The sequence below is a fragment of the Dromiciops gliroides genome, chromosome 6 (genome assembly GCF_019393635.1).
Source record: "Dromiciops gliroides isolate mDroGli1 chromosome 6, mDroGli1.pri, whole genome shotgun sequence".
NCBI classification, from domain to species: domain Eukaryota; kingdom Metazoa; phylum Chordata; class Mammalia; order Microbiotheria; family Microbiotheriidae; genus Dromiciops; species Dromiciops gliroides.
Genome location: NC_057866.1, coordinates 270,782,346 through 270,794,236, shown reverse-complemented (window position 1 = coordinate 270,794,236; position 11,891 = coordinate 270,782,346). Strand labels below are relative to the sequence as shown.

Sequence of the window (11,891 nt, the reverse complement as noted above, 5' to 3'; positions counted from 1 at the left end):
ACTGAGGAGGGAGACAGAGTAAGCGGGGAGAACTCCTGGAGGCCTCCCAGAAAACCCTCCACATGCCTCCCTAGACCCAAAGCCCCAAGAGCCCTCACTCCTCCCTCCAGGCCACCTTCGGGAATGGGGTGGGAAGTGGTCTGAGCCGCTGATGGCGCCGGATTCCTTGATGTGATGATTTAAAGAAAATTAAGGGGTGAAAAAATGAGTATATGGAGAGAAGAGGAAAGGGAAGGTATGAAGAGGTACAAAAAACTTATAACAATAGAGGGAAAGAAGGGAGGGGTGAGCATTGTTTCAACCTTACTCTCATCAGATTTGGTTCAAAGAGGGAATAACACATACACTCATTTGGATAAAGAAATGTAGTTTACCCTAAATTTAGGGAAATAAAAGAGTAAGAGGAAAAGGGAGACACTGATAGAAAAGAAGGCAGAAGCAGGGGAGGAAAGGGGAAAGAAAAGGGAGGGGGGCTGATAAAAGAATGCATACTGAGGGAGGAAGTGGTCAGAAGCAAAATGCTGGTGAGGAGAAATAGGGTGAAAAAAGAAAAAAGTACAAAGAGAAAATAAGATGGAGAAGAATAGACAGTTAGTAATCATAACTGTGATTGTGAATGGGATGAACTCTCCCATAAAACAGAAGCAAATAGCAGAGTGGATTAAAAACCAGAATCCTACAACATGTTGTTTCCAAGAAACATATTTGAAGCAGAGAGATACACACCGAGTAAAGGTAAAAGGTTAGAGCAGAATATATTATGCTTCAGCTGAAGTAAAAAAGCAGGGGGAGCAATCCTTATCTCAGACAATACAAAAGCAAAAATAGAACTAATTAAAAGAGATAAGGAAGGAAACTACATTTTGCTAAAAGGCACCATAGACAATGAAAGTAATATCAATACTAAACATAGATGCACCAAGTGATAGAAGTTAAATCAGTTAAAAGAGGAAATAGAAAGCAAAACTATACTAGTGGGGATCTTAATCTTCCCCTCTCAAAACTAGATAAATCTAATCACAAAATAAATAAGAAAGAAGTTAAAGAGGTGAATAAAACTTTAGAAAATTTAGATATGATAGACCTCTGGGGAAAACTGAATAGGGATAGAAAGGAATATACTTTTGTCTCAGCAGTACATGGCACATACACAATTGACCATGTATCAGAGCACACAAACCTGTCAAATATAGAAAGGCAGAAATAATAAATGCATCCTTTTCAGATCATGATGCAATAAAAATTACATGTAATAAAAAGCCATGGAATGAGACTGAAAATTACTTGGAAACTAAATAATCTCATTAAGAAATGAATGGGTCAAACAACAAATCATAGAAACAATCAGTAATTTCATCTAAGAGAATGAAAACATTGAGACAACACACCAAAACTTATGGGATGCAGCTAAAGCAGTTCTTAGGGGAAATTTTCTCTCTCTAAATGCTTACATTAATAAAATAGAGAAAGAGGAGATCAATGAATTGGGCATGCAACTGAAAAAGCTAGAAAAAGAACAAAATTAAAATCCCCAATTAAATACTAACTTAGAAATCCTGACAATCAAAGGAACATAATCCCTGCATCCATGAAGTCTACATTTTCCTGAAGGGATAAACCATGTTTGGGGATAAAATGACAAACACATACAAAGCGGGGGGGGGGGGGGGGTAGAAGAAGAGCCCTAACATCTAGGGATTCAAGAACAGCCTGGAGGAAGTGGCCTTTAAGCTGAGCCTTGAGGTGCTCTAAGAGGCAAGAGTGAGGAGGGAGAGCACTCCAGGTGTGAGGGACAGCCTGCGCTGCAGATCTCTCAAGCCATCTCTCTCCTCCTCCTGCCACACCTAATCTTATCTCCCCAGGGGTGGGGGAGACTGGAATGAAGGAGCTAGCTCAGTGCCACTCATCTCTTTAGGTGTGTCTGTCCTTTGGTTTAGTTTCTCAAGGAGAAGGCTCTTTGATGTACCCCAGAACACTTCTGGGGTGCTAGGCCCATAACATTTCCCCACTTCTCTCTACATAAGGAAAATGGGTGAAGATTCTTCTGTAACTGCTTCATGCTGAGCAGGGTCAAAGAAATCACAGCGGGTGGAGGGGAGGGGGGGAGTGGGGAAGTGGGGAAGAAGCCTGGTCAGGAGAATTTGGTGAGGTCCAGAGGGTAGGAATAAATGGATAGACATGGGCTGTGGCTGCCATGAGGTTGAAGCCTTGAGCCTTGATGGAATAGACTTTAAAAATAATTTAAAAGAGACCTGGGCAAAATATCAAAAAGGACTTATCAGATAAGGAGTGAAAGCTGCTTTTTTTCCAGTGGCTTTTCTTCGGTGGAGGCCAGCAAGGCCTGCCTTATAAGACTTAAGTATTCTACTGCAAAAGATTGTAAGAGTAGCAGATCAACAACTGCAAGATAGTTACAGGTTATTTCTTCTGTTCTATGCAGTGAACTAAGATCCCATAAGCTAGGCACTTCTGACTGAGCTGGCTTTTTGACATCACGCCCTAATAAGGGCCAAGGTGAAGACGGTAAAACCAGGAAGGGATGAAGGAATTTGTGATCCTCATGCATACACATTAAAGGCAGTGTTGGCCTACATTTAAAGGGTCTTCCCCCACTCCCCACAACCTGCAGCTTTGATGGAATAGTAGGACCTGAATGAGAGAGTAAGACAGGGGTCGACCCAGTGTCTAAGGAATCCAGAATTACCTCCCATGTCCAGCGTGACCCTGGGCTTGGCCATAGAGAGGTCAGTAACAAGGGGCTGGACAGTCCCCAGCCCCCTGAATTCCGAGGCCACAGGAGACCAGACTGCAGGGCGCTGGGTTTTCAACCAGCCAACCTCTTGGGAGCTGCACTGGGGACAAGGAGTTAGGGGAGGTGGCCTCACCTTTGAGGAACGTCCCCTACTCCAATGTCCCAGTTTACTGCAGCTGCCAGAATCTCTGCCACCCAGAGATCTGTTGGTAGCAGGTGTGATGGCTGCTGCTATTAGCGAGGTTTGTTCTATGGAGTGGGCACTAGCCTTCTTTTCTTTCTCTTTGGCTACCACAAGGTCCCTGTTATAAAGCAATATCAAGGAGTTGTGAGGGTGGGGTTTGGAGACCCCAGTCTAATTTCTGGAGTTTTCTCCTAATGTCAGGAGCAGATTGGCTAATAAAATGTATATTGAAGACTGTTATTCCTACATCCCTTTCTGTATCTAGAGTAGTATATTTTTTTTCAAAGAGTCCATGAGGGGACTCATGAAAAGAGCTGGATTTTCCTCCGGCCCCTGTGTGATCTCCTTCACCTTCTTGTAATTGACTTGTTTCTTAACCCCCCTTCTCCTTCCCTCAACAAGGCAGGTGATCATGTGGTTTCTACCAGCCCTGTCTTCTCTATCATGATAGTCCCATCTTGGGTCTACAGTTGGAACAGCTGTAGTTCCAGGAACCCAAGCCCAATTTCCAACCTGCAAGTATTCATCACCCACTTGTACAGCCAGGTCCGAAATCTGTTTTTTCTCATGGGGGGTGGGGGCCCGGGGGTGGTGGTGTACAACATTTGGCAAGAATAATTTGCAAGTCAGTCCAGGCTAGGTCAAACTGCATTTTCACAGACTTAAAGCCAACTAAAAACTTTGTGGAATTCTCTGAGTAACACCCCAATTTCTCTTTAATCTGAGATTTCACACACACACACACACACACACACACACACACACACACACATAAAATACACACACACACACACACAAAACAAATGGACACAGAAAGGATTCACATTCCAGCTCCCAGAGAGTCAAGAACATGCCCACTACTACTTCCCTACAGAGGGTATTCCTCTTTCCAGAAAGATACACTTACAATAATTTCTCTTAGGTGGGGTTCCACTAAAAGGCAAGATCTAGGATTTCTTCACAGCTCCTTTCTGGGACCCCTTTGTGAGTGTCATGATGCTCTTCCCTGGCAGGTCTCACTTTGTCAGTGGTTGCTTTCACCATTACTCTTCTTTTCTCTGCCTCCTAGTGGCTCTCTTCAGCTTCCAGGACATGGTCATTTCTACATGTTGTCTTTTGTCATTCGGCCTCCTGGAACTTGGCTCTCAGCACTAAAACTTTCATAACTCAAGAGTCTCCTATATTACTTAGCTCCTTTGCTGGCTTCTTTAGCTGAGGCACTTAGCAATAAATGGTGGTTGTCACCTTCTGAGGGGACCAGCTCTCTAGTAGATGTCTTACATGAAAGACGCATAACCCTTCCAAAAACTCTGTATCACTCCAATCACACCTCTCTACCAGAATGCTCACGTTCTTCTGAGACCTTTCCCACTCCCTCCTGTCGCCTACCAGGGAGCTCACAGGACAGGATCACAACTCTCTTTCTTGGACCACTCAAACAAGTTTCTATTTTCGACTGTCTCCCGGCTTATCAGGTCAGTCTCTCCCCTTCTTCTCCGGTTTACCTCAGCACCCACTATTGAGTCTTTGGCTTGGAGGGAGTGCTCTTGTTCTTTCCGCTTTGTCTTTTCATCTCCCATCTTCTTTTGGGATGGATGGTCCCGGTGACCCTATTGGGGCTGCTTTGAGAAAGAAAGGGGAGAAGGGAGAGATGGTGCAGAACGGGGTGCTTTGGCCCTGGGCACCTGTACCGTGAGAAGAGATTAGGAAGCAACCTTTCCAAAGGACTGGGAAATTCCAAGAACAACAGGAATTCTGAACTGAAATCGTTTAATTTAGAATGATTCTTTGTGCCTATGAAACAGAATCCTACATGCAGCTGTTGATCCGCCTGGGCACGGCCACGGTTTGGGAAGTACTCCCTCTCCCTCAGGAATAACAATAAAACGGATTAAGTGAAGCCGGGGTTTAAGAGGGTTAGCGGTTTGGCTGGCAGGGACGCTGCCAGGCCCGGTGAATTAGGCCTAGAGGGGACCCCTGCGGTCAATTGCGGTGTGCAGGCGGTGGGGGAGGGGCTGCCCGCGCGGACGCCCACGTGGTGCTTCCGGGGCGGGGCTTCCCGCTTCCTCGCCGTCTGTAGCGTCGCTCGCGCCCGCTCTTTGACGCGACTCTACCTCCCCCCGCGGGCATTGGCCCGGGCCCCTGCCCTCGGAGGGTCCTGCGGACCGCCTCCTTCCGCCGGTGACCTCCGCTTTGTTCCGTGCGCAGCCTGCCCACGGGAGTACCCTGTTTGCACGCTGTTTCACGCCCTCCCCACCTCGGACTGTGAGCTCCTGGACCGCAGAGTTTGGCCCTTTTTTTGTATCCCCGGCGCCTGGCACACAGTAGGCGTTTAATCCATGTTTGTGAGGCACCTGCCGTCACGGGCCGGAGCGCCGGGGGCTGCGTACGTCTGGGGGCGCGCGCACGGAGACGCCAGAGGGGGCGCGCGCGCGCCCGTGCCTGCCCTTCCCCCGTTTCCCCTCGTGCCCTCGCGTGCTGTCCGCGCTGGGCGGGGCGGGCCGAAGCCGAGGTCCCGAGCGCTTGAGGCCTGATTGGCTGCGATGGCGGCGAGGGCGGGCCGAAAATTGCGTGAGGCGGTTGGTGATTGGGCGAGACGGCGCGAGCGTGGCCCGGTCCCGCAGGGGGCGCCCGCCTATTTGAAAGACGCTCCCTCGCGTCCCGGGGCTTCCTTCGACCCACCTTCCACCCCGGTCCCAGAGGCGGCGGCGACGGAGCCGGAGACGGAAGCGGCGACGGAGCCGGAGACAGAAGCGGCGACGGAGCCGGAGGAGGCGACGGAGGAGGAGGCGGCGGCGGCTCCGAGGCAAGGCGGAGCCAGCCGGCGGGGGCGGGTTGGACACCGCGGCTGGAGGCCCGGGCCCTGGGTTCGAATCCCTCCTCGTCGCCCACTTGGGGCCGCCCTGGCCTACTCCTCCGACCACCGGGGATATGAGCCCCAGAACCCGACCCCAACCCCCCAGCGGCCCCTCACGCCCCGCGCTTTTACCCAAAGGAAAGTGAGGCAGTGCCCGCCAGGCCGGCGGCTGGGCCTGGGCCGCGGGCGGGAGGAGTGGTGGGGGTGCTCGGAACTTGCAGTGCAAGGGCGGGGCTACACTCCGCCGCCCGTGCAGGGGGCCATCCCGGGAGGTTGGAAGGCGGAGCATTTATGAAGCGCCTACTGTGTGCCGGCCCGGCCCGAACGCCGGCTCTGCTTTTCCGTTTAAAGGCTCCCAAATGCAAGGTCAGAGATGTGGCCCGGACCCCAGAGTTCCCAGAGAGAAGACCCCCACCCCCGGGGACCCACCTTCTTTGCAATTCAGAGTTTTAGGTAGAAAAAGCATTAATTAAGCGCTTCCTGTGTAGAGTCCGCACTTGAACCCCTGCCCTCTCCCGTTTTGGTTGTCTTCAGATGCAAAAGGGTCCGAGCGTTGTACTGAACCTGGACAAATGGCTTGGCTCTTCTACGTGGGCAGGGGGATGTGGGTGTGAGTCGCCCAGAACGAGCAGGCAGTTAGCACCGGTGGAGGGAATCCCCACACTGATTAGCTCTTGGTTCCAGGGGGTTAGAAAATGGGGAAGATGATGGCTGCAGGGGTATTTATCTATTTGTACAGCTCTCGACTCTCTAAATTGATGGGTTTGGAGGCAGAAGTGCACCTGGTGCCTAGGGGATGCTTAATAAATAGTTATTGAATGGTTCTTGTTTAGTTGGCAAACTTTATCTCTCTCTCTCTCTCTCTCTCTCTCTCTCTCTCTCTCTCTCTCCTTTTTTAATCCTGATTTTCTCTTGACTTCTAGGCCCAAGAAAATGTCTGGTAACAATGATTGGTTTCAGAGTTCCCAGGTTCCTAGCTTTGCTCAGATGTTAAAAAAGAACTTGCCAGTTCAACCTTCTTCAACAACAGTGAACCCTCCCCCGGGATATTCATCGCCAGAGAATTACAGTGTGTCCAATTTAGCTTCTAAGGTTACACAAGTCACAGGTACTTGTTTGCAGTAATACCAGGTTCTTTCAAACTTGCTAACGTCCGTTGTGTTCCTGTTTCACCCCCCAAGGTCCGGGGCCCTGTCCCTTCTCTTAGCCCTGTAGATATCAGAATGGTAGCTAATAAAACAGAAATTTACCCTGTCATGACATAGTCAGCCCCAGCTGGCTTCTGTAACCAAATCCAGCCACATTGTTGCAGCCCTGCTTCTCTGCTCTTGGTGTCTTTAGTCCCTTTCATTTCCATGGTATATAGACTCGGTGTACTTAGCTGCTGCATTGAGCTTGCTTTTTTTTTTTTATCAATTTTATTTAAAGTTGTGAGTTCCAAATTTTATCCCTCCTTCCCTTCCCCCCTTACTTCTTAAAAGCTCCACTTTCACCTGGTTATTTCCTTACTCAAAAACCTTCAGTGACTGACTCCTTGTTGCCTCTGGGTTTCCAGAAGCCTGAGTTCTGCTGACGGCTTTGAAGGCTCTTCCCAGTCAGCTCAGTTCAGACTCTGGGATGGACCTATCACCAGCATGAATTCTTGGCTCCCGGGAGCCTGGCCTGGCTGTGTAACAGCATGGAATGGTGCAAAGAGCCCTAGCTTCAGAGGCTCTGGGCTCACATCCTGCCCCAGATGCTTTCCTGCCTGTGTGAGTTTGAGCAAGTCACTTAACGTCCTGGGCCTCAGTTTGCTCATTTGTGAAATGGGCTCAGACCAGGTGACTTCTGGGGTTCTTTCTGGCCCTGGCTCTGTGATCCTATGATATGAGTATGCCTAGCACTTGGCAAAAGAAGCCACTGTTCCTGAAAGCCACCATTATTTCATCAAGGAGAGGCTTATTTCCCCTTTTGACAGGGTTCCCATTGTGGTCTGTGAACAAAATGTGGGAGCTGAAGTCTGCTTGGGTTTCATTTGACAAAGAGTCTCATGCTATCCTTGTGAGCAAGGGGGAAAGAGAGAGACCAGATGATGGACCAGTTATTGGGGGAATTCAGACCTGACTGGACCCAAAGTCCTCAGTGGTGGAATGATGTCAGGCTTGGCCCTTTGGGATGTGTGTGTGTGTGTGTATACATGTGCCAGTTTTATCAGTGACTAGATCAAGGTGTCAAAGTCAGACAGAATAAGGATCCCCATGGGTCTCATGATCAGCTTAGAAAACCACATGTTAACAATATCTATGTTCTATTGTGCGCTTATTTTGTTAAATATTTCATCATTTCATTTTCATCTGGTTTGAGTGGTGAGTTTGACACCTCTGCGTGTGATGACAAATTCAGTATCCAAATGTGGGCCTCCATAAGATGAAATTAAATATATAACATATGTGTACACACATTCATATACAGGTGTTTTTATGCGTGACTTTATATGTTCATACATATATATGTATGTATATACGAAGCACTATACTTATAGGTGCTTTTTTTTTAAGACCCTAGTACAAGTTGGGGGAGTTGTGGCTAAATAGAAGCTCGTTGTTAGAATGATAGCCTTGGGAATTTTAGTAGACTGCAAGCTCACTGTGCATCAGCAGTATGCCGTGACAGATGGTCATTCTTGGTGTGAGCTGGGAAGGCCTGGGATCTGCCCTCCACACCAGGACAGGGTGGGTGCCGTACGAATGTAGCCTCAGGAAGCCGCAGAATGGGAGGGGTGAACGGCCCCGAAGGCCTGAGCGTTGGCCACCTCTCGTGGGACAGGGAGGGAGCTGATGGATGGTGGCCAGAGTGGCCCTCTCCCCACTTCCCTCCTTTTCCCAGTACTGTTGTGTATCCTGTGCCCAGCAAAAGGGGTCCCGCTGACTTATGGGCTGCAGAACCCCATCAGGGGAGCCTTCTAGACCACAGCAAAGACAGATTTCTGAGAACAAATGACGTGAGGTGGGGGGAGAGCCTGTCATCTGAAGCTGGTCACAAGTGGGAGGGGCCGCCCCTATTCCTTCCGAGGTCTTGAAGCAGAGGCCGGACCAGGAGGGGGTAGCTGGACTAGACGGCCTTGGGACCATAGGATTGTAGATGTTGAGCTGGAAGGGACCAACTCCCAAATGTTACAGATAAGGAAACTGAGTCTTAGGGATGTGAAGCGACTTCCCCAAGGTCATGTCAGTGCCCATTCCAGGGCCACTTGTCTCCAGAGCCAATGCTGCCCACTGGAATGTGAGCCTCTGGAGCTTCTCTGATTCCCACACATGATGGAATTGGGGCAAAGGAGATACAGATGAAAGTTGGAAGAGGGGATAGAAGAGATATTTGTATTATATATCCCCCCCTTTTCTCTCTTTGTGTTTTTTGGTGGGGGTAATGAGGGTTAAGTGACTTGCCCAGGGTCACACAGCTAGTAAGTGTCAAGTGTCTGAGGCTAGATTTGAACTTGGGTCCTCCTGAATCCAGGGCCAGTGCTTTATCCACTGTGCTACCTAGCTGCCCCCATTTGTATTATATTTTAAAGTGCACACCTAAGAGGAGTAGTATTTCTATTTTGTGGGTGAAATCACTAAGCTTCCAGTTTTCGTCACCACATCTCTTCCATGTATAAAATTCTGTAACTTTATTAATTGAAAGGGGTTTTCTTAATATTTCTCATTACCTTTCTTTTTTTTTTAGTGAGGCAATTGGGGTTAAGTGACTTGCCCAGGGTCACACAGCTAGTAAGTGTTAAGTGTCTGAGGCCGGATTTGAACTCAGGTCCTCCTGACTCCAGGGCCGGTGCTCTATCCACTATAGCGCCACCTAGCTGCCCCTCATTACCTTTCTTTTGATGAAATGTTTTCATAGATTGTGCTCAGGGTACCAGAAGAGTTTACCGGCCTCCTATTGTCTAAATCGGTAGAGCAGATGTGATTGAATTTTACGTATCTAGATCTGCATCTGATGTTGACGTTAGTTTGGCGACTTGAGGAAAAGTCTTGAGGGGGAGGGCATTAGGTTTCTTATTTTGCTTCTTCCTCTTCTTTAAACTGACTTGAAGCTGCTGTTTGTTTTTTAGGTAACTTTCCAGAGCCGCTGCTTTCCAAAGTAGTCCTGCCTAATCCAAACACTGTCCTTCCTCCAAAGAAGATTCCCAAGGAGTTCATTATGAAGTACAAACGTGGAGAGATAAACCCAGTGTCAGCCCTCCATCAGTTTGCACAAATGCAGCGTGTGCAGCTTGACCTTAAGGAAACTGTAACAACAGGCAGGTGTTTGCTGAGGTTGTCTGTACCTGTCAGAAAGTAGAATGAATGAAATAGTATTTAAGAAGTGCTTTTTAGGTGCTGGGCACTGTCTGGACAAGGCGCTCTTCTCATAATGGGGACATGGGGGAAAGAAGAAACAGGAGTTTTGGGCTGCAAGTCAGAGGGAAAGGCCCCAGGGTTCTTGGGGATGGGGATGGAAAAGCTGCTTCTTAGGGCCCATTCCACTGATTGAACCATTGGCAGGCCCAAGGACTTTGGGAAACAGAGCTCTCTTTTTTTAGGTCTTCAGTAGTGTGTGGTTCCTAGGGACTGGCTGGGGGCAATTTCTTGGATCTCTTCCCTGGGTGATGACTTTAAAAGCAAGACTGCCACTGGTGCTAAATTGAATACCACAGCCTTGTTGCTACAGTAACCCCATTGCTGAGGTTAGGCAGAAGGCTTTGTCAAATAACAGCAGTTTTGACATCCTTTTAAAAATGTTTTATTTTTTTCCAGTTACATGTAAAACAACTTTTTTTTTGGGGGGGGGAGTGGGACAGTGAGGGATAAGCGACTTGCTTAGGGTCATACAGCTACTGTCAAGTCTCTGAGGCCAAATTTGAACTTGGGTCCTTCTGAATGCAGGATTGGTGCTTTATCCACTGCACCACCTAGCTGCCCCTAAAACAAATTTTTTTTTTTTTGCGGGGCAATGAGGGTTAAGTGACTTGCCCACAGTCACACAGCTAGTAAGTGTCAAGTGTCTGAGGCTGGATTTGAACTCAGGTACTCCTGAATCCAGGGCCGGTGCTTTATCCACTATACCACCTAGCTGCCCCTAAAACAATTTTTAACATTTGTTTTTCAAGAATTGTGAGTTTCCAAGTTTTTCCCTCCTTCCTTCCTCTCCCCTCCCATTGAGAAGGCAGACAATTTGATATGGGTTATACCTGTGTGTAGTTATGCAAAACATGTTTCTATATTAGTCATGTTGTGAAAGAAAACACAGATCAAAAAAAAAAAAGAAAAAGAAAGTTAAAAGGAGGATGCTTCGATCTGCATTCAAACGCCTTCAGTTCTTTCTCTGGAGGTGGAGAGCATTTTTCATCGAGTCCTTTGGAATCTGCTTGGATCACTGTATTGCTGAGAGCTGCTAAGTTTGCTATCCTTTTGTTGCAGTTTTGCTTTTAGCCTGTGGTTAGTTAGACTAACGTGCTTATTTTGAGTGTGAAATCTCTGCACTTTTACAACAGATGTTTAGACATGGTCCTTGGCATCTGGACCGTTACTGTAGTGCAGGAAAGGTGGCGTGATGCAGGGATAGGCCTGGCATGACTTAATTATGGCTTCTTGTTTTTTAGCAACATCTGGGAACTCAATGAAAAAGCCGTGTTTGAATTATTGGTACCTTCTAAGGAAGGCACTTGGGGTAGTAATACTTGTCAGTTTTTTAATTTCATTCTTTTTTCATTCATTCAAGTTTTTTATTAAGCACCTACTATGTTCCTATGCACTGGGCATACAAAGACAAAACCTGAAAAAGCCCCTTCCCACAAGGTGCTTACAGTCAAGTGGTGGAACCTATATACGTGTGTATACACAAACACATATACATATATGCATACGCATACATGCAATTACAAATAATATGGGAGTCAGGGAGGGCAGAAATAATTGGAGGGCTTGGTAGGTTGAATTTAGACCAGGGACAGATCAGTTTGGTGCAGCTCTCAGCTGGTGTACGTGATGGAGAGCTGCCTCCAGGTCAGCCGAATGAGCTAGCACGGCACAGGGGCAGGTCTTGCTGCAAAACACAAAAGAGCTGCTTGCTTACTGACC

The 11,891-nt window shown here is 47.9% G+C and overlaps 1 protein-coding gene across 1 annotated transcript in view; it reads left to right on the top strand.

The window, feature by feature from the left end:
- The first annotated feature begins 6,723 nt into the window (after positions 1 to 6,723).
- ADAD1 (adenosine deaminase domain containing 1) overlaps positions 6,724 to 11,891 on the top strand; it is a 39,694-nt gene continuing 34,526 nt past the window's right edge. The window contains exons 1-2 of the mRNA XM_043972393.1: positions 6,724 to 6,901; positions 9,884 to 10,072. Coding sequence (XP_043828328.1) covers positions 6,727 to 6,901; positions 9,884 to 10,072 — 364 coding nt within the window. The 5' untranslated portion in view covers positions 6,724 to 6,726. The remainder of the gene's footprint in view (positions 6,902 to 9,883; positions 10,073 to 11,891) is intronic.